The sequence below is a fragment of the Hypanus sabinus genome, chromosome 3 (assembly GCF_030144855.1).
Source record: "Hypanus sabinus isolate sHypSab1 chromosome 3, sHypSab1.hap1, whole genome shotgun sequence".
In the NCBI taxonomy this organism is placed as follows: domain Eukaryota; kingdom Metazoa; phylum Chordata; class Chondrichthyes; order Myliobatiformes; family Dasyatidae; genus Hypanus; species Hypanus sabinus.
In genome coordinates this window covers 67,511,964-67,535,887 of record NC_082708.1, presented here as the reverse complement: position 1 = coordinate 67,535,887, position 23,924 = coordinate 67,511,964, and the positions used below count along the sequence as shown (strand labels likewise).

The following is a 23,924-nucleotide window of genomic DNA, read 5'->3' as shown; positions in this document are numbered from 1 at the left end:
TATATAAATTCTTTATATCATTATCAACTCTTATATCTAAATATTTTATACCATTTATCGGCCATCTAAATTGAGTTATTAGTCGACATTGACTATAATCTCCTTTAGTAAGGGGTAGGATTTCACTTTTATCCCAATTTATTTTGTAGCCTGATATTTTCCCATATTCTTCCAATCTAGAAGATAATTTATGCAGCAAATACAATGGGTTTGTTAGATAAAGCAAAACATCGTCAGCAAATAAATTAATCTTATATTCTTCCTGGTTAACTCTGAAACCCATAATATCTGGGTCCATTCTAATTAATTCAGCTAATGGTTCTATTGCCAACACAAATAAAACAGATGATAATGGACAACCTTGTCTAGTTGACCTTGTTAACTGAAATGATGTTGAAATTTAACCATTTGTCACTACTTTAGCTTTGGGATTAGTATTTAAGGTTTTAATCCATTTTATAAAAGATATTCCTAATCCATATTTTTCTAATACCTTAAATAAAAAATCTCATTCCAATCTATCAAATGCTCTTTCTGCATCTAAGGCAACTGCCACCCTCATTTCCTCCCTCTTTTGTGCCAAATGAATTATGCTAAGTAACCAAGTTACATTATCTGCCAATTGTCTATTTTTGATAAATCCTGTTTGATCCATATGTATTAATTTTGGTAAGTATTTAGATAATCTATTAGATAAAATTTTTGCTATTATTTTATAGTCAGTATTCAACAAAGAAATAGGTCTACATGATGTTGGTTTTAAAAGATCTCTATCTTTTTTTAGCAATACTATTAAAATAGCTGTCGAAAAAGATTCTGGAAGTTTATACGTTCTTTCTGCATGGTATATTAATTCCATAAAAGGAGGAATTAGTAAATCTTTAAACTTTTTATAAAATTCGGGCAGAAAACCATCTTCTCCTGGGGATTTATTACTCTGAAGTGATCCTGGAGATACTTCGACCTCTTTTAAAGTAAAAGGCATATCTAATCCCTTCTGTTCTTCTGAATTCAATTTTGGAAGAGTTATTTGTGATAAAAACCTTTCTATCTTGACATTATCATTTTGTGATTCTGATTGATACAGTTCAGAATAAAAATTCTTAAAAGTTTCATTAATTTCTAAAGGTTTATAAGTAATTTTATTTACACGTGTCCTAATTGCATTTGTCGTTTTGGAAATCTGGTCTATTTTTAACTGCCAAGCAAGAATCTTGTGTGATCTTTCACCTAGTTCATAATATCTCTGTTTAGTTCTCATAATTGCTTTTTCTCTTTGATATGTCTGAAGTTTATTATATGGTAACTTCTTGTTAACAAGTTGTCTTCATTTTTCTTCTGTCATATATCTTTGAGATTCTTTTTCTAGTTTTGTCATCTCTTTTTCCAATTGATCTATTTCTACCATATATTCCTTCTTAATTTTAGAAGTTTAACTTATTATCTAGCCTCTCAAATATGCTTTCAATGCTTCTGATACTATAAATTTATCATCAACTGAATGTAAATTTGTATCTAAAAAAAACTGATTCTGCTTTTTCATGAAATCACAAAAATCTTGACGTTTTAATAATATTGAATTAAATCTCCATCTGTAAATCAATTCCTCTTTCTCCGTCATTATCATTGTCATTGTCGAGGGGGAATGATCTGACAATATTCTTGCTTTATATTCCATATTTTTCACTCTGTCTTGAATATTCATTGATAATAGGAAAAAATCTATCCTTCAATAAGTTTTATGTCTATTTGAATAAAATGAGTAATCTCTTTCTTTTGGATTAATTCTTCTCCATATATCAATCAAATTTAAATCTTTCATCAATGATAAAGTTAATTTTGCTACTTTTGATTTTGTAACAACCTTTGTTGATCTATTTAAAACTGGGTCTAGACAAAAATTAAAATTTCCACCTATTAATATTTTGTCATGTGCATCAGCCAAATTCAAAAAGGCCTCTTGTATAAATTTTACATCATTTTCATATCTTCAATCTTCCTTACAAACAGAGCAAGATTTTGTGGCCAGCCAACATATTTGCCTATCAGGGAGAGAATAATGCATTGTGCATTCAAAGCATCACAATTATGGAGTTACCGATCATTTCATGTTAAGTAGTTTAGTAAATTCTACAGGAGATGGTCTAATAGTCCTGAGCAAATTACCTCTGCCATGGAATAAGAAGCTTCATGGCTATACAGTACTTTTGCCATAAAAAGTTGTTGGAATCAGGGAAGTTCAGCTGGATAAGATCAGTGAATATTAAGCTAGTATTAATCAGGTAACATCTGTCTGGGATAATTATGAAAATCTAATGTGAGGTATAAAGTAAGGTACTGAGCAATCCATGCTTGCCAAAAGAGCAAGCATGGATTGCAGATGGCAAAATTATATCTAACAGACCAAGCTGACATTTTAAGAAGATAACTTATATGGTACGTAAAGAAGTTATAATAATAACTTTATTTATATAGCACCTATCATACATTAAGACTCAAAGTGCTTTACATAGCTTATAAAAATAAATCAATATAGTCTGAAAAATAAGAGACAGAATTTAAAACCATAAAGATGAACATTATATGGAATAAAATAATACAAAATTGTATAAATGTAATCAACATCAATAGGCATTAAGGAATGCTATAAGTAGGCCAAATTAACAAAGTAGGTTTTTAGAAAGGTTTTGAAACGTTCCACAGGACCAGCCTGACGTACTTCAATCGGTAAAGTATTACAGGTTTTTGGTGCTTAAGAGCAAAAAGCCACATTACCAGTTCTTATATGCTTGGTTCTAAGAACACTAAGCAAACCAGTATTCACAGATCTGATTTGCTTAGACTACGATTAGGGATGTAAAGGGACAGGCACTCCAAAATATATGGAAGAGCTGGAATATTCAGAGCCATATATGTAATTAACAGAATTCTACAATTGAACCAAAGGACAAAGACAGCATAATGTTGCCAAGCCTGGTGAAATGTGCTCACATTTTCTTTTTTTGGTTAAGATTCTTGTTGCTGCATTTTGAACAAACCTCAGCCAATTTATATCTTTCTTAGGCGGTCCTGAAAAGAGTACATTACAGTAGTCTAATTGGCTAAGAGAGGCTTGGGGAATTCTTTCTCCGTGCCACTCAGTTGCCCGGTTGTTAATATGTGTGGCCAGATTTATTAGGCCATCCAGGCTGTCCAGCTCATGATGGACCCCTACTTTCAGCCCAGGCTGAAAGGCAGTGATAAGGAACTTCTTGTTCCACCCTATCTCTATCACAAATGTGCAGAACTTTATGTATAGTCCCTTACAGCCCCTTTCTCTTGGTGCAGGTCCAGGAGTTGGTGGGCCCGTACTGGAAGATCAAAAACTCTCTTGAACTTGAATAAAATTTTCTGAAATGACTGGGCTGCAGAGTATCTACAAAGCTTGTGGTTCCAATAGAGCACTAACCAGGCTGAGTGGGGGTCTGACTATGAGATTCACCATGTAAGGCAGTTTATGCACATCATCACTCAGTCAAACAGGCTGGGCTGGGAAAGTTACTTAACAGTGGGTAATAAAATTCCTATAGCCATCAGGGTCTCCCTTTGTACTTGCCTGGTAGAGGAATGCTTGGTTCTGGGCCAGACACTGCCTCAGGATTCAGAGCATTAGTGGCTGAGGCTGAGGAGACTGTTAAAGTGGAGGTTGCGCGAGTTGCTGGGAGTGGGATTGACCAGACTGAAGGCTGTTGAACTGCAGCATCAGGAGTGGTAACAGCTGTCACCCGATTCTGCCTATCTGTGGTGAGTTGCTGAACTGTATCTGCAAGGGCTGACACCTGCCCTTCCTGCTTGGACTGGGCTTGCCACTTTGAAAGTTGCTTTTGTGCTGCACAAAACACTTCAGCCAGTTCTGTCTCTCCTGATTTCAGCTTCCCTTCCATGAACTTCAGTTTAGGTTGGGCTTGCTCTGAGAGGAGTTGTTGTATCGCATGAGTCACCTCTGCCAATACAGCCTCTACTGACCGTAACTCCTCTCTTATCTGACCAAAGAATGTCAGGGCCGTAATCTGCTGTTCTCTCTCCACTGGTCCATTTTCTTTGTGCGTCGAATCTTGATGACGAAGATCTGCAGTTATGACCTAAGTGCAGAGGGAGAGACACTGAAGTGGATAAACAGTTCAGTGATTTTTTATAAGAACTGTGCAGAATTAAATGAAAAAAATCAATAACAACATTAAATAAAATCCACTCCTTTACAGTGTGAATCTAAGTGGCAGTCTTCTTTCCCAGAATAAGGACAAAGATAAGCAGGAAGTGTTGACATTGCTGTGCTTTTGGTCATGATTTGACAAGACTGAAACAACAAGAAGGGAGGTAAATGCAATCACAATGAAACACCAGCTGTCTGGAATGTGCACAGTTATCAATGTGATTACTGACCCGGACTGCAGCCTGCCCGTCAGGACAGATGTATTCGGTGGCAAGGTCTGTGGTTGTGATAGCCCCTCGTTCTTCTGAACTCTAACGAGTATAGGCCCAGAGCCGTCAACCACAAGCTGCTCTAAAAGGCCATCTCATTGGCATTCTACAAATACCCTCCCTTGGGATCCAGCACCAGCCTGATTTTCTCCATCTACCTGCACATCAAAATCTCTCATGGCTATCATACATTGCCCTTTTTACATGCCGTATCTACCTCCCATTGTAATATACAGCTCGCATTTTGGCATTTCAGCCCGCAGTTTTTTAATTCTACCTACCAAGCTTCTACATCTTCTCATCCTATATCACCTCTTTCTAAGGGTTTGAATTCACTTTTTAACAACAGAGCTAGCCCACTCCCCGTCTACCTGCCTGTCCTTTTGATGCATTGTGGGTCGATGCTTTGCTGTTGCTTGTACATGGGAGGGGGCAGTTGGGGGAGCTTTGGGGCTCTAACAGTTTTACTGTCACTCATTTTTTGGGTTACTCTTCCGTTATCATGGATGCCTGCGAAGAACAAGAATTTCAGTTTGTATATTCAATATGTTCCCTGATATTAAATGGAACTATTGAACTATTGGATGTTGAGCTCCCAACAATGATCTTGAACATGGTTTCTTGAGACTGGAGGTCTCCCAGAGTTCCCACGTTTCACACAGAGACCATACCTCTAACATTGGATCTATAGCACTAGCTATGTACCAATAGACAAAGACGGAGAAAAATACTGGAGACTTACTTACAGCCTCCCTCTGTTCTTGCTGAAGCCAAAACTTCCTGCTCTAACCCTGGCCCACTCTAACATTCCTTCATGTGTCCAACTCATTTTTTAAAATCTAAATAATTATACACAAAGTGACGCATTTAGAAGTGTGCACAATAATTCTGTGCATGTGTTGGTTTTATTCTTTGATCCTAAAACACTTTTTTAAATGAGAGGGAGAAAGTATATTTAACAATAAATACTAATGAATAAAGCCTAGAATTTGGACTGTGGTATGCCTATCTTTGGACACAATCTGTCCAATTTTGATTTAAACCAGAGTAGAGCATGAAGGGGATCATTTCATAATGACATTAGGTCATATGTAAAACAGTTTTGTGCATAGTTGTATATAAGTTGGCACAATATGATGGGCTGAAGGGCCTGTATTGTGCTGTACTGTTCATTGTTCTTTGGTCTGTGTTCTCTTGGTATAACACCCATATCACCCATAGCAACATGAATTCCAATGACTTTGTGATTGGAAGTTTTGTATTCTGAGTTTTTTGCTCATTTTTTTTCTTGTCATTCATACAATTTGTTGGTTTTCTTGGGGGTAAGGGTTTGATGTCTTTTTAAAAAAGGGGTCTATGTTTTTTTTGTTTCATGGTTGTCTCTGGGATGATGAACCTCAGGGTTGTATTCTGCAATCAGTCTGTGACAACAAATTGACTTTTAATCTTTGAATCTTTGAATTTGAGTACAAGATGGCACACAAGGACATTAAAATCATGTTCTCCAGGGCTACCCCAAAGACATTAGGCGACCTGACTACACATCTCTACAGGAGAGTACAGGCTGCTCCAGTAGCTTCCAAAACCGATAGGGTATGCTGCAATTCAGCTGCTGAGATTCTTATTCAATGAGTACCTTAATTGCAACACATCCAATTAGTAGGGATCTCAGAATGGGGTAGGGAGGGTTAAAGATATACCCATCAGTGAAAGCCTTGATGACAGGAAGACTGCAGGGACATTGTATCCTACCCAGCTTTCCTGATGTATTAAACTGTATAATTGTAAGTCAGGTTTACCTGAACATTCATCACTGGATATTTGTGATTCTATGGAAAGATCTTCAACTGTATTTTTGTACCCTGACTGCTCCTTCCATGGATGTCAAGGAAATATTGACTTTCAACTTCCTTTCTTTGGGGACAATCCAAGTAGTTGCTGGGTATCGCTGCTGCCCAATGCGCATCAAAGACCATCCAGGTACTGCACACCCAAAGGAATTATTTCATCCACTTTGATTTCAGAAAGCAAGTTTTGGGATTAGCCAGCATTACTGACTTCCCATGAGACTAAAATTGGTAACTTGGTTTATGATTGCAGGCGGACAATAAGGTATAAGGCAAAGCTAGTTAGATTATGAAATCAAGAGTCCACCTTGCTGTACAAGAGTTTCATCCTGTAGTCTTATAATAGTGGGATAGAAGCTGTCCTTGAGGATAGTGGTACTTGTTTTCAGGCTTTGGTATCTTCTGCCCAATTGGAAGGGGGCAGAAGAGAGAATGTCCAAGACGGGAGCATGTTTATCAAGGCAGCAAGAAGTGTAGCAAGTGTCCATGATGTGCTGAGCTGTGTCCACAATTCTGCAGTTTCCTGCGGTTTTGGTGAGAGCAGTTTACATGCCAAGCTGTGATGCATCCAAATAGGATGCTTTCTATGTTGTATCTATAAAAATTGATGAGGGTTAAAGAGGACATGATGAATTTATTTAGCCTCCTGAAGAAATAGAGATGCTGGCATGCTTTCATGGCCGTGACACCTAACTGTCCTGGTGCATTTGTGTGGCTATAATGTTGCATCTTAATAAACTAGATAGGATACATTTCCACTTTCCCAATACAGTGATGGCTACAGATCACAACAAGAGCTTTCTTGAGGTGATTGCCTTGTTTCTGGGAAGCACACATATTATCTTATATCTTTATCCTGAGGGAGTGTGCACTGTGAGGTATTTTCAATTGCCAGTAATGTCTAAAGAAGTGGATCCTGGAGGCATGGGCTACCTTTCCTTTTCCTGGCTCCTCATGCCACTACTTTGCCCAAACTCAGCAACTTAGCAATATGAGACCCATATCAACCAGGAAAGCAATAGAAATTAGATACCAGAGAGGAGATTTTGTCACCTGCATTGCGATCAAGACATTGGGAGCAGGAGTAGGACACCAGGTCACTCCAGTCTGTCCCACAGTTCACCATGCTTATTGTTGATCAGTGTTGACCTCAGCTCCTTTTCTGTAACCTTCATTCAAATGACGGATGGACTTGTAGGTTGGGAGGCTAAGGGAGATGATTGGTGGCAATGGTGAGCTGCTGTGGTTCAGGACTGATTCCCTGTTAATGCTTCATTTAGTACCCTAATGCAGGAACTAGTCTGACAGCACAGATACAAGATGACTTCACTCTGCCTAATCTGTACACTTCCCAACATGAAAACAATTCAATTACTTAGCTGGCGAACTGTATACGTTAATGGGATCTCAGTTCATAGTTGAAATTATGCATTTATTGGAATCTGAGGCATCAGTGTGGAAGACAATAAGCAAACAAATTCCTCAGCCTAGAAGTTTATGACAATCCTAGCAATGCAAACACAGTTGTAGAAATAGCAAAAGACAGCTATAATGCTTTGCCTATGATCCTTAACACATACAAACCTAAAGATATACAGGGCATTTCTGATGGACTGTCTGAACTTCTGAGGAAGCTCAATGGAACATCTCAAGAGATAATATAAATGGTTGTTTAAAGAATTTCAGAAGGATAATATCGATCATCCTGCGTTAGATCAGCCAACCTTCCCATCACGAAAATTCAATGTGATAGAACATTATTACTAGGATAACTAAATATTTTCACAGTTTTAAATTATAAATTAACAAAAATGATCATCAAAAGTTGATGAAAATATTTCATATTGTTGCCTTCAATGTTTTTGTAATTAAATTAAAACGTCAGAGCTTTGTAAGCCCTAATACTTGAAGATGACACCTGGTGCGCTGAGTGCATTGAATATTTAAATGGTGAACGGGTTTGACAGGATTGCTTTGAGGCCTGGCATGATATGATAGCTTCCTTCTATGTTGGAAGGGAATATGAAATATTCATGAAAATGAAATGTGGACAAATGCCTGGATCACTTTTCCTGCATGGATGAAGGATATTATTAGCTATAATGCAGTCCCTGGTTGCTTCTAATGCATAAGGCACCTGGGGAAAAAGGTGGAGGGAAAACACATAGCAGTTGGCAAAGATAAAAGGCCATGGTGTGGCTAATTGCCTTGCTGACTGAATGACAGCAAGAACAAAGGGAGGGTTCACAATGTATGGAGTAGCCTTGCCAATTCATTCTTGGCTCGCTTAATTGAAAGTTACTTTTATGCATACAAGATCCAGACCAAGGCCATCACCAGTAAGAAAATTCCTGTCGCCCAAAACCATTACCCAGATCTCCATTTTCAACATGTTGTGGACCAGCAATCAGCAGAATTGAACTGAATTGACTTTATTACTTATATTCTTCATACACATGAGGAGTAAAAATCTTTACATTATTTATTCGTCTAAATGTGTAATGTGCAATTTAGAGTAATTTGTAATAAATATTATGTACAACAGGATGGTCAATATAACATAAAAATGCAGTTATGTCAGCATGAGTTAATCAGTCTGCTGGCCTGTTGGAAGAAGCTGTCCTGGAGCTTGTTGGCTGGTCCTGGCTTTAATGCTGCGGTACCGTTTCCTAGATGGAAGCAGCTGGAATAATTTGTGGTTGGGGGTGACTTGCGTCCCCAATGATCCTACAGACCGTTTTTACACACCTGTCACTGTAAATGTCCTGAATAATGCGAAGTTCACATCTACAGATGCACTGGGCTGTACGCACCACTCTCTGCAGAGTCCTGTGGTTGAGGGAAGTACAGTTCCCATTCCAGGCAGTGATGTAACCAGTCAGGTTCTTTACAGAATAACCAATCCAAAATTATCCACAAGTTACTCTTGTTATGATCCCAGCCCCCTCCTTTGTGAGAATCGCAAGAGCACCCGTTGTGGGGGGGGGGAGGGGTCAGTAGACCCAGGAAGTGAGAGAGAGAGAAACGTGAAAAATTGCACGTCCCACCAGGGATACAGAATAAGATGCCAGCAACTATTGTCTCATGGAGACCACGTGAAAAACCCTCGGGCAAGGTGGGCTGGTTGAGAGAGAGATTGCATCATCCCAACCTGATTGACATCTGCGACCCCGTGAGGAAGTATAAAGGAGATTCTCAGGGGGACAGCCCCTCAGACGCACCCAGAAGACATGAGAGAGTGGTCCCGCAGCAGTGGGATGCCATTCTGAAGGAAGCCACGTGCGTTAGATTCCGGGATTGGAATCTGTGGCTGGAATCACAGAAAACCGCTTTAACTAACATCAGGGAGAGGAAACCAACGCTCCCCCGATTTCACGGAAGATTCATCGAGACTCGGCAAGTACTTTCTCTTCTCCCCCCAAACTCTCTCTCTCGGTCGCCCCACGTGAAACCCAGCGATTTTCAAAGGGCTGAGGCCGGCAGCCTTCTGAATGACTTTTATATTTCCAATGGACAATCTATTAACCCCTAGACAACCGTAGAGCTCACTTCTTAATGAGGATTATTAATATACCCGCGCTTTAGATTGAGTGTTGACAATGTGCACTATCTGAATGTATGTATTAACCCTACTTTTGAGTCCCTTTACGAATAAAACATTTGAAAATAGTGACAACAGACTTCAACAGACCTCTTTATCTTTGCTGGTAAGTTATCCAGTTATGGGATACGTAACACTCTAAAACTACATTTCATATGCATTCTTCAAATTCCCTCTCTTGGGATCCAACACCAACCCGATTTTCAAAACTACATATTCAATAGTTAAATGAAATAAAACTATAGTGAGGTAGTGTTCATGGATTCATTGTCCATTCAGAAGTCAGATGGCAGTGGGGAAGAAGTTGTTCCTAAATCGGTGAGTGTGTACCTTTCGGCTCCCGTACCTCTTTCCTGATGGTAGCAATGAGAACAAAGCATGTCCTGGGTGATGGGAGTCTTTAATGATGAATGCTGCCTTTTTTGAGGCATCGCTCCTTGAACATGTCCTGGATGCTACAGAGGTTAGTGCCCATGATGGAGCTGATTAAGTTTACAGCTCTTTGAAGCTTATTTTGATCCTGTGTAGTAGACACCCTTCCTCATTCCTGAAGTTGATATATTTAGTTAGAATGCATTCCATGGTACATCTGTAGAAACATCTGAGTGCCTTTGGTGACATACAAAATCTCCTCTAATGAGATATAGCTGTTGTTGTGCCTTCTTTGTAGCTGCATCAATAGAGAACATAGAACATAGAATAGTACAACACAATACAGGCCCTTTGGCCCACAATGTGGTGCTGACCCTCAAACCCTACCTCCCAGATAACCCCCCACCTTAAATTCCCCCATATACCTGTCTAGTAGTCTCTTAAATTTCACTAGTGTATCTGCCTCCACCACTGACTCAGGCAGTGCATTCCACGCATCAACCACTCTCTGAGTGAAAAATCTTCCTCTAATATCCCCCTTGAACTTCCTCCCCTTACCTTAAAGCCATGTCCTCTTGTACTGAGCAGTGGTGCCCTGGGGAAGAGGCGCTGGCTGTCCACTCTATCTATTGCTCTTAATATCTTGTACACCTCTATCATGTCTCCTCTCATCCTCCTTCTCTCCAAAGAGTAAAGCCCTAGCTCCCTTAATCTCTGATTATAATCCATACTCTCTAAACCAGACAGCATCCTGGTAAATCTCCTCTGTACCCTTTCCAATGCTTCCACATCCTTCCTATACTGAGGTGACCAAAACTAGACACAGTACTCCAAGTGTGGCCTAACTAGAGTTTTATAGAGCTGCATCATTACATCGCGTCCCTCAACTTATGAAAGCTAACACTCCATAAGCTTTCTTAACTACCCTATCTACCTGTGAGGCAATTTTCAGGGATCTGTGGACATGTACCCCCAGATCCCCCTGCTCCTTCACACTACCAAGTATCCTGCCATTTACTTTGTACTCTGCCTTGGAGTTTGTCCTTCCAAAGTGTACCACCTCACACTTCTCCGTGTTGAATTCCATCTGCAACTTCTCAGCCCACTTCTGCATCCTATCAATGTCTCTCTGCAATCTTCGACAGTCCTCTACACTATCTACAACACCACCAACCTTTGTGTCGTCTGCAAACTTGCCAACTCACCCTTCTACCAGAAGCATTCAGTCTAGATCCTCAGAGATATTGACACCCAGGATCTTGAAATTGCTCATTCTTTCCACTTCAGATCTCTTTATGATGACTGGTGTGTGTTCCCTCATCTTATCCTTTCTGAGGTCCACAATCAATTCTTTGGTCTTACTGACATTGAGTGCAAGGTTGTTGCTGTGACACCACTCATCTAGCTGGTATATATCATTCCTGTACATGAACTTCTGCTAAAAATAGTTGTATCATCAGCAAATTTATAGATGGCACATGAGCTGTGCCTAGCCACATTGTTATGGGTGTAGAGAAAGTCGAGGAGTGTACCAGTATTGATTGTCGGCAAGGTGATGACATTGGAAATAAACACACAGATTGTGGTCTTCCATTAGGAAGTCGGGGATCCAGTTGCAGAGGGAGATACAGAGGCACAGGTCCTGCAGCTTTTCAATCAGAGCTGTAGGAATGTTTCTGTTAAATGCTGAGCTGTAGTCAGTAAACATCAGCCTGACAGAGATATTTGTTTTGTTCAGGTGTTCTAAGGCCATGTGAAGAGCCAATGAGATTGCATGTGCTGCAGACTTATTGTGGTGATAGGCAAATTGCAGTGGGTTCAGGTCTTTGCTGAAGCAGGAATTGATTCTAGCCATGTCCAATCTCTCAAAGTACTTCATCACTGCAGATGTGAGTGCTACTGGACGATAGCCATTAAGGTGTCTCATTCTGCTGTTCTTGGGCATTGTTGTCCTTTGTTGCCCTTTTGAAGCAGGTGGGAACTACCGACTGTCGCAATGAGAGATTGAAAATGTGTTTGAATATCCCTGTCAGATGGTTGGAACAGGTTTTCAGAGCCCAAGCTGGTACTCCATCAGAGCCTGTCGACTTGGAGAGGTTCACCCGCTTCAAAGAATGTGAAGAGACCCTGATGGGATATAACCCCAATTAAGGTCTCTTTACCAAGACTATAAATGTTGTGATTTTCACTAACATTAAATACAACTAAGAATATAAACCTGCGTGTTTAAAAAAAATCATTCTGCTTTTTTAATGAAAGAAAAACAAAGTTGTTCAAAACAGTTAAATTCTTTAAAGTGAACAAATGATCTCAGTTATCTCCCCATTCTGTAGCCTTTTTTTTTCCATTAGAATAAATGGAGTCACTGAACCTATGGTAATATTGTTGATAAACCTTTGGCATAGCACCAGTAGCATTTGTAGCCAGTGACCACCAGCTGCTCAACAAAAGCAGAATGACTCCGATAGGCCATCATTAAATTCACTATCAGTTAAGGACTCCAGAATTCAACTCCTGTGTAGGAGTGGTATTGTGCAAAATACCACAATCAATGTGAAGTAAAAAGTTATTTTAGAAAATGCATGCTTTTCATTCAACTGAGAATAACACTGAATGAAACTGCCACAGCTTCTGGGAATATTGTTTTTTTAAGTAATTGTTTCTCAGTACTGTTGAATTTCTAGATCTGATTTGTACTTGCATTCGGGGCTAATATGTCTGCACTTACATTTGTTATTATTTCCAATAAATGCCCTATATTGTGTCCTGTCTATTACTGTTAATTCAGCTAGTGATTTAATTATGATATTGTGATGTAAATATTTATATGTAATTATTTTATATAATAAACTGGTGCAAATGGAATGCTTTATTATGCTAAGAAGTAGGAGTGTGGAGAAATGTTAAAGCACAGGGAGTAATATAATGAGAATGGATGTTTATTTTAGTAGATTAATGACATTTTGAATAGTTAATTGAATTATGATGAAGAAAAATGAACCCAATTTAAATTCATGTTGCTTTGAAAGTGAACTTCTGACACAACAGAAGTAAATAATTGGTTATACATTACTGGAAACAAGATCAATATGTGAAATCGATTAAACTATTTAAATAAGATAATAGCAACTATTGTTGTGTAGCTAAGACTTATTGTTGATGCACAATGACCCCCAATGCTTACCTTGTAGGTAATTATGGAGAAAGTGGCATGGAAGCTTTTAAAGAGATGGCAGCAAAAGAGGGAATCTGCATTGCTCAATCCTACAAAATCTACAGCAATGCTGGGGAACAGAGCTTTGATAAGCTTTTGAGCAAACTCCGCAGTCAACTACCAAAAGCCCGAGTTGTGGCTTGCTTTTGTGAGGGCATGACAATACGAGGGCTGCTGATATCTATGAGGCGACTTGGATCAGTGGGAGAGTTCCAACTGATTGGCAGGTAAGTGGAACATTTCAAGTTTCATTGAACTGGTATTTACATACTGATATGGCGAGTCCATGACAAAGAAGTTTTCTACACTAGTCGTGCTGTTAACATCAAGGTGGAATACATAAGTAGTCTCTTTTGGGGTGGCAAACTTTTTGAGAGTGTGCACCCAAATTGGCGATAATCTTCCAAGAAAAATTTCTTGCATGCGCTAATAATTTTGAGCAGAGATTATTATTGGTTGATGAATTAGTGACAATTGTTATGGATGTTTTTAAGGAAAAAAAAGAGAGTCCTGTTTCTAATTGATGTGCATTCATTGATTTACTATTAATAAAAGTACTGAATCCTTAAATGAAGCCTTTTAGAAAACATGTTCCAAAAATTATTAATATTGATCTTTTAAAAAGACAGTTGAAAAATAGCATCAATTTGCAATAGCATTGTTACTGTACCTCATGAATAACATTAGAAATGTAAACATGACATTCTAAGCTTTGGTGCATATTCATGAAAGATCAAAGAAAAAATATAAACACACTTTATTCTCGGTGAGACTTTTGTTACCAAAATAAAGATAAATAGTTTATATCCAGCTTGCATTTGAAAGCTATGTATGTATCACTAGTTTCATCAGAAAATCTATTTTAATAATTAGACTTGACCAAGTTCATCACTTAAAAAGTGACTCACATGACTATGCCAATGAAAATACTGCTAATATTGCCTTTATAAAATTATTCAGACAGTTAAAAGTTCAGGAATGAACTTCCAAAGTCTCAGACCTCATCGTCTTGTTTTGTACACTTTGATCCGTTAACTAACTGACATGTTTCAATATTTTCTTGGTCTTCTCTTAAGCCAAGAAAGTTTTGCCTCCAAATTTAGCTGCTTTGTACACCAATTAATTGTATTTCAAAATTATTCAAATCAATTCAATGTAATATTTTCATATTTAGTCTGTCTGGATTCTTCATGAATTTTGCAGTTTCTTCAAATGACCTGAACTTATTGAGTCTCAAAATAAAATTGTTTAGCACTTGAATCAATTGTGTTCAAAAATGGTACTGAAAAGCTCTGATGGTCTCTCTTTTCAGTAATTTAATTTTCTGACGTGCTTTTTTACGTTTGGGAAATACTTAAAGTGCCATTTTCAGCATCACTTCCAATTTAAATTGAAAAGCTTTTAAATTATCAAATTTAACATTAAGTGTTTTGCCAAATCCCTGTTATTTGGTGTTCCAGTCATTCAAACGTAAGGAGAAATATGTAAAAAAGCATCAATCTGCAAATCCGCATAATATCATATAATTCTTGACAAGAAAGTTTTGTTACTCATCAAAAACAGGTGAATTTCATCCAAACATTCAACAAGTTGTTTAAGGTCAGAACTGCTGCTAAACCAGAAATATTACTCTACATAAATAGTCCTGTGTACACCCAATTCACCTCACTCAGTAAATTCTGAAATTGTCTTTTATTCAAAGCACCTCCAGAAATAAAATTAATTACCTTGGTTACAATTTTCACCACTTCTTCAGGCTCCTGAAGGCCAGCTTTTGCACACAAGCCCTCTCATGTACTATACAATGAAAACCTATCAGTGAATGTCCAAAATAATTTGCAAACAAATTGACAAAATCTGTCTCTTTACCGTTCATGCTGGAGCACCATCAGTTGTCATGGAAACCACTTTTGTAAGGTTAACTTGTCGACCAGACAATTCTTTTACTACTGCCTTACATATCTCAATCCCTGTGGTGCATTCAGGTAATATTACCCAGTTAACCAGTTCTTCACATACTTCCTCACCTTCACAAAATCGAGTAATAATGGCTTGCCAAGCTGATGATGTAGGATCAGTGCTCTCATCAAGACAAATGGAAAAAAATCTATTTTAACCAATATCTTTTGTTAGTTGCTCTGCTATGTTTGCTCCCATTGTTAATATTTAGAACGTAGAACACTACAGTACAGTAGAGGCTCTTCAGCCCACGATGTTGTGTTTACCTTTTAACCTACCCTAACATCAATCTATCCCTTCCTTCCCATATAGCACTTACATTTTCTATCATCCATATGCCTACCTAAGAGTTTCTTAAATGCTCTAATGTATCTGCCTCTACCATCACTCATTGCTCTCTGTGAGAAGTGGTTGTCTCATTTGGTCTTTTTTTCTTTCAACAAAGAAATCCATGGGAAGATTTAACTGAGGCATACAAAACCAAGTCACCTACAGTGTACAAAGAAAGGACCAAATCCCTTTGCAGAGAGGTCTACATCATGTTATCTAGTTATGTGAGAAAAATATTTTTCGCCCAAAAAATGGAGGTGATCTGGATCTGAAAGTGTTTGAATGTTTGAATAATTATAGACAAAGAGTTAGAAATTAGAATCAACCAAGATACACTGTATTCCTTATTGACCAGAAAGTACCTGCTGAATTGACTTGTCCCCAAGATTCTGAATTCCTGTTATGCTCCCGTATCCATCTAATTATACCTTCGTTCAAAGAAAACTGTTGAGTTACTTCCATGAACACCAGCCCCTCCAGTGCATGAGCCATGTCACTTTTCACATAAACGTACAATAGAGAGAACCAACATTAAGCCTCGTCATAAATTTCATACAGACCCACACAATTTCCCCAATTTTTAAAACCTTTGCAATTTTGATGAAAATAGTTAAAATAAATCATATTCAAATTGCAGACTTACATAACTTTTGCTGTGATCATTCACTATCACAGACCAACTCAATTAATCATCTCCTTTTGTGTATTTATCAAAATTTATAATTTTATATTGCTGTTCTACAAGTTCACAGAAGTATACTGTAATTCTTAAAAAGATGTGTCTGTTTTCCAAGTACCTATTGTGCAATGTACTGTATAAAGACTAGGTAATATTCTATGCTGAAAATGATTTTGCATATGATTGCCTTACTTAATTATGATTGCAGGTAAGCTAAAATATTTTGTGTGTGCAAGTACAGCACTGAGGTTAACAAAAGTAACACATGTATACTAAATGAAAATTATAGACTATATACCAGATACTGCAATAGTACCAGCAATCAGACTTTTAAAACAATTGCATGTGATAAATTAGTACTCCAAACACATTTTCTTATTCAACACAAGCAGCCAACAGCTGTAAATTCAACAGGCAGTTGTTTTGATGGCAAATTGTACATCTGACAACTGATGATTCTTCTTTCTAGCACAATACATTGATAAACTGCATTTTATGTAAATATCATGCTGTAATATTTGCATACAAATTAGTTAAAGTTCCTTATCACTGCAGCTAACAGATGTGTGTGTTTAAATCTTCAGAAAATCCTGATATTTGGAAAACCAAATGCTAAACTCAATATTAGTTCCTTTCTCCACTTGTCACTTGCTTTGATACTGGTTCAAGTGTCGAATAATAATCAAAACTACTTCAAATGTTTTTTTTTTGCTTTGTTCTTAGACTTCTTGATTTAAGCTGTAGTTTCAAGAAGTCTACGGTTTCTTGATTTAACACCTAATTGGACTCGCTTTAGTTCTTTTTCAATCTTTTTTTATTATTGTTATTAATATCAACAAAATAAAATTGATACATAGATAATGGGATTACAAACATACACATTTCAACTGAACATGAAAGAATACATAAGCAATGATTACAGTATAAATGAGTATTCCCAAATCATAGATGATACAATATATAAATAAACAAGGCAAACCTAGGTATATCATAATATATAATAAAAAAACAGAAAAAAGAAAAAGAAAAAAAAATTATTCAAAAAAAAAACTAATCTAATAATCTAGTAACTAATAAGGAAAAAAAAAACAAAAAAAGAAAAAAGAGAAAAAGAAAAACTGAAAAAAGAAAGAAAAAGGGCTGTTTATAATACCTCACAAAAATACAAAATCATCAGTGTCATCAACTCTGATCCTCTCAACATATATAAAATCAAAACTGGAAAATCAAATAGGCTTGGAACAGGGTCATATTACATCATATGAAAATATTGAATAAATGGTCTTCATATCTTTTCAAATTTAATGGAAGTATCAAATACACCACTTCTAATTTTTTCTAAATTTAGACATAACATAGTTTAAGAAAACCAATGAAATACAGTAGGAGGATTAATTTCTTTACAATTCAACAAAATAGATCTTCTAGCTATTAGTGTAAGAAATGCAATCATTCGACAAGCGGAAGAGGATAAATGTTCTTTAGTTCGTTAATCTTTAGTTCTAAGATTAACTTCTAGTTTCTCCTACCCAAAGAAAAGTTTTTGTTTCCTCAACATACACACTTAATTCTTTTATTCATCTAAACTCCTCAATCTGATCATTCCTCATTGATCGCATAAATACAGGGAGCCACAATAAACAACCTTCAAAGATAGCTCATCAAGTTCTGGCTGGTGAAAGGTGTTTTCCCTGGAAACTGATCACTGGTTCAAGTACACTTAATAGGCAGACAATTGCTGTCAACAAGCACTTACAAGTCGATATATCCTGCTTCTATTCAAAACTATAAGTCTTCATGAAAGTGTTTTGAACTAATTTGTTTATGAATGCTATTTGGTGCCATTAAGGGAGTTCATCCTCAGACATGACACATAGCAGTTTTACTGAAACTGCAATAATCTAATCTGGGTTTCAGTGACTAATTTAAAAATTGGCTGCATGGACTATGCTCCAATCTGAAGCTATATAGAAATCGTATTCATAGCACTACTATGTGCTAAAATGGAATTAACAGCTTAATTTGACACTGTCAATTGTATGAACAATATTTGTAGTACTATTGTCAAAAATTTGCATTTTAAATCTGTAAATATTTACATTCTGGTGTCAAATTATTTGTTTTAATGTTGGTCTTCTGCGGTGTTTTTTATATTCTAGCAAGCCTGTTGTTTTGAATGCATATCACTGAACAGATTACAACTTGATGTTCCCTATCATCTCTAGTCTGACCCTGTTTTCTCAGATTTCATGTTTATTCGTCAGCAAAATTTTTGTTGTCTAATATGTCTGTGTTTGGCAAAAATAGTTTTGTTTACTGCTGGATTGAAGTTCTTAATCAAAACATGGGTAGCTTTCAGTTTGGTCCTAATGTAATTGATGATATCAGATCAAACACCACCTGTTTAGCATGTCTCCTGATTATCAGTGCCAACTGTTTCAGTGAAACAGCAAACATTAACCATGTCTAGTGAGCAGTAGAAGAAATATCAGTGGATCTATGCTGCTACCCAAAACCAAATTTGCCCATGATATGTCTGTTTTAATATGTAGCATACCCTAAGTTTATGTGTTAAAAGAATCATACATCTAATTCCGAGCTAGTTGAACTATATTAGGATGGATTGACCTGCATCTGTGAACCCATTTACTGGATGACATCTCTATGGTAATCCTGGCATTCCTTTATGACCTATGTTCAGTTTTTTAATCATCCTACCCACCATTCTCTGCAACTTAAAGCTACCACTTTTATCTTTCTTTCCTCGTTCTGTTGAAGGGTCTTCATCTTGGAACATTAACTGTTTCTCAGATGCTGCCTAACTTGCTGGGTCTTTCCAGTGTTTTCTTCCAGCATTTGCCATTACTCCTTGGTTTCCACAAATGATTCTTGACTCACCCCATGCAATGCAGTTGCTCCTCACTTGATCCCTCTGGCTGTTCTATCTCTCTGAGAGTCCAATTGAAGAGAAGGCCACATCCATCCAGTGAAGCAGATCAGTCTGCAAGATGAAGCTTGATGCTGGGGTGGATTCTGAGGCCCTCAAGTTGACTTGATGGCCTTGTGACAGCTAGGCCCATTAAAGGTTTTCATTCAACTGTTTGTAAGTGTCTCTGATAATCAGAGACACTTAACTTCAGGTGACATAATACTAAATGACATAATAAATTTATTTTACCACATATCGGATGAAAATTAAGATAAAATATATAATAATGATAAATAAAACTAAAAATCACTTATCTGCATTTACCTTATTGACCCATATTGGGGCTCCATTCAATTCAGCAGGGTATTTAAATACCAGTCATTACCATCAGAAAGAGAATGGGCAAATGTGTCTGGTTCTCACCTTGACAAGTGACAAGGCCAGTAGTGTTGCAGGGGGGTCAGATACTTTCGAATCTTACTTGACCCCAACACATTGGATTAGATTCACCTGTGAGGAAGACCGGGTTTTTTTGGGGGGGGGCGGTTGCCTGTTCTCTTTTGAATCTCTACCTAAAGCTAAGTGTGCTTCAGCTCATTCTTTTTTTTTCTCTGCAGCATGGATTTGAAATTTGCTTTCTTCTCAGAGAATTTTAATTGTCAAATGTGATGTTGCATTGATGTCTCTCTTCTAGACTTTGGCTAACGTGTTCTCATTAGGTTCAAAGCCCTCAATCAATTTGTAAAGCTAATGGTAGCTTAAAGCTGGCATTTTGTCTCCTTTTTCCGCAGTGCCACAGTTCCATTCACAGGCTTGTCAAACAAACACAAACACCACCTCAGGGGATTAGACACAATTGAATTTGTGGTGCTCGTCTCACATGAAAACATGCTTCTGGGGAATAATACTGTGAATTGTACAATAATCTTAATGTGAACATTTGATACAATGATGTGAGAAGGAAGTTAAGTGCTTTACTCAGCTGATAAAAATTTACAGCAGAAAGTGCTTGAGGAACTCTGTTTTGTGTGTGTTGCTGTGGATATCCAACATCCGCAGAATCTCTTGTGTTTGGGAGAAGGGGGAAGCAAAGACAGTCAAATGAAATGCAGTTAGCATCTATCTAGAAATGCAAAAGATAGTGTTATTTACAAAATAACTGCAAATAAAAAGTAAGTGCTACAGCACACAAGTATAAAAGTACTGAAACAGTACAATATTGGTGCAATACTGCTTAGCGCTGTGATGTGAGGTTCAGCAGGGTCACAGCCTCAGGGAAGAAGCTCTTCCTGTGCCTGCTGGTGTGGGAGCGGAGGCTCCTGTAGCGCCTACCGGATGGGAGGAGAGTAAAAAGTCCATGGTTAGGGTGAAATGCATCTTTGATAATGTTTTTCACCTTGCCCACGCAGCGTTTATGATAGATGTTCTCAATGGTGGGCAATTGGATGCCGATAATCCACTGGGCCATTTTCAACACCCGCTGGAGTGCTTTGCAGTCCGATACTGGACAACTGTCATACCACACTGAGATGCAGTTGGTGAGTATGCTCTCAATGGTACAGTGGTAAAAGTCCGTCAGAATCCTGGGACAGAGGTGAGTTTTCTTGATGCTCCGCAGGAAATAAAGGCACTGTTGCGCCTTTTTGATCAGGATGGAGGAGTTCAGGGACCAGGTGAGATCCCTGAACACTGAAGAACTCAATGGGTTTGGAAGATAAATCCTCAGGGTCTGATTAGAAACTCCAGTGTATTAAAGTGTAGGCAGGAAAGCAGTTAACACGTTCATTGTCATCTTCCAGTGTTTGTCAAACTATGATTTAATGTTCAGAAATATGGAAAGTGTAATTCCACTAGTGAAATATAAGAGAGAAGAAAAATAGCGAACTATAGACCAATTAACCCAAACTCAGTTGTGGAGAAAAGCTAGAATATTTGAATCTTTTGTACAGATTATATGACAGAAAACTCAGAAAATGTGAATGTGATTATACAAAGTCAATGTCGGAGGGAAATCTTGTTTAAACAGATGTTCTGGAATGTTTTTGTTGGTGTAACTGGTCAAATGGATATAGTATATTGGATTTTTGGAAACCCTTTGATGAAGTCTCACAGAAGAGATTAGTATGAAATATTAAGCAGATTAGATTAGGTTAAAATTGATTGAAAGTTGGACTGAAACATATTGAAAAACAAGCAACTTAGTAGTATCCTATCGTTTTCTCTCAGTGTGGTAGTGATTATCAAGTTGAGTGCAACATTTCAAAATTCAAAGCAAATTTATTATCAAAGTACATATATGTCACCACATAAAGCCATGAGATTCATTTCCTTGCAGGCATTTATAGTAAATACAAAGAAACAATAATAATAATAATTAAAAATAAGCAATCAATATTGAAAACATGAGATGAAGATTCCTTGAATGTGAGACCATAGTTTGTGGGAACAGTTTAGTGCTGGGTTGAGTGAAGTTGTGTGAAGTTATCCCCTCTGTTCCTGAGGATTGGGGGGGGGGGGGTAACAACTGTTCCTGAACCTGGTGGTATGGATCCTAAGGCTCCTGTACCTCCTTCCTGATTACAGTAGTGAGAAGAGAGCATGCCCTAGATGGTGGGGTCCCTGATGATGGATGCTGCTTGTTATGTTTTGTAACTCCAAAACATAAAAACTAATTGAAAGGAAACACGGAACAGGGAATAAGTGTATATATTTTATTTTTTACTTTAGTGAGATATGCATGAACGACGTGGCGTGTAGTGACGTATGCCATTTACCTCTTTTACATATAACCCACAATACATTATGTAAAAAACAAATAATGCTTAATCAAACAATATATTTACAATATTACTGAAATATTACTAACATACTAAATGCACAACACTCCTCCCTATTTAATTATAAATTAAAACTCAATATAGAATAAATCTCGACTTGTATACATTTACTATATATATAGTATGCTATATTATACAACCACTATATAGACATCCACAGCATAGTGAATTTTAAATGATCCCATTCAGACCTAAAGATTTAATCGCTGCAGAGGATTTCTTACTCTTGTGGGATAAGGTCCTTCCTGATGAGGGAGGTCACTCTGCTTGGCAGTGAGGCTTGAGGCTATGAAAACAAGATCAGGTTCTGGGGCCTCCTCTGTGGTGGTTCTAGGAGTTGACACTGGCACTGCAGGAAATGGTTCTGACAACTCTGGATACTTTTCTACTCCTTTTCTTGGCTTTTCTTTCTGGATCTACTTTAATCCTTGCTTTTCTCCCCATTCTATCTTCTTTCTCCCTCTTTACCCCACTCTCAGTACCACTCTTTATCCCTTTCTTGGTCGTGCTCCCTTTTCTTATCCTTTGTTCTCACGATCCCTATCATTATCTTGCTCACGGTCCTGATCCGGCTCACTGTCTTGTTCTTGCACTTTTTTTTCTCTCACATTCCTTATCTCTTTCACACTCATCTTCTTTCTTTCAATCTCTTTGCTCCTTTTCAACTACTTGTCTTTCTTTTTTTCATCCTCCTTGTTTTTGTGAGTACCTCTGATTTTGCTAACTTATTGAGAAATTAGGTCTTGTTTATTGTTATCCATTTCCATAGCACTTGCATCATTCTCTTTTCCTTTTTCTTATTTCTAGGATGTGCTTCTTGATCTTAGGAAAGTGCATTTTGTTCAATGGAGTATTCTTTTATTAATTTATTGCTCCATTTACAATCTGATATCTCTTTTGGTTTCCTCATCCACAACGTCATCTGAGGAATCCTCTGTTTTAGTACCTCCATTGACTCCTTTCTTTTTGACCTTCCATTCATCCAGCTGGGCTTTGGGCTTTGCATCTACTTTTACAAGCAATTTTTTTTGTCTCACACTTGAAGTTCATGCAATAACCTTAATGCACATAAAGTAGATTCTGGTTCTTTAAATCACAAAAAGCAGATGCCTGCAAATTTCCTGAAGCTTCTTGAACTCTCTTACAGCTTAAAACCAAGCCATATTTCACAAGGAACTGCCTGATTAACATATCTGAAACTTTCTCAGATATGTTGCTTACAAAGCCGTTGAAATTGAACCACAGGTTTTGCCACTTTCATGATTCCTCTAAGCAGCATGGTCCTTCCTTGACCCAACATGCTTTCCAACCAGAGGCATATAGATTGGCACCAACGTCTGCTTGTCCTCTGTTGGGTAATTGTTCAAGGTGTACAGCATGGAGACGGTTATGGCATCATCCAGTACTTTCTTAATTTGCTTTCAGTTGACTCTATAACAAGGGATGTGGCATGCAAATGGTGGATGGATCTCCAATCAAGTTGTAATTGTCTCAGCCAATCACTTCCCTGCATGGTGGCCCTCCCGTTTTTTTTATATCACATGCAAATCTAAAATGGCATGTTGGTTTTTGTCTTTCGCTGTTACAAATGTCATTTCTTCAGCCTCCATGTGATCTAGCTCACTGGCTACTTTATTTTCTTTGATATAGGAAACTGGAAGGGCTTTGTAAAACTTGGGTGTGGGTATTTTCATT

At 37.6% G+C, this 23,924-nt stretch overlaps 1 protein-coding gene across 1 annotated transcript in view; it reads left to right on the top strand.

The window, feature by feature from the left end:
• Positions 1-23,924, top strand: part of grm5b (glutamate receptor, metabotropic 5b) — a 464,503-nt gene that overhangs the window by 142,450 nt on the left and 298,129 nt on the right. The window contains exon 2 of the mRNA XM_059964595.1: positions 13,473-13,722. Within this exon, the coding sequence (XP_059820578.1) occupies positions 13,473-13,722 (250 nt within the window). The remainder of the gene's footprint in view (positions 1-13,472; positions 13,723-23,924) is intronic.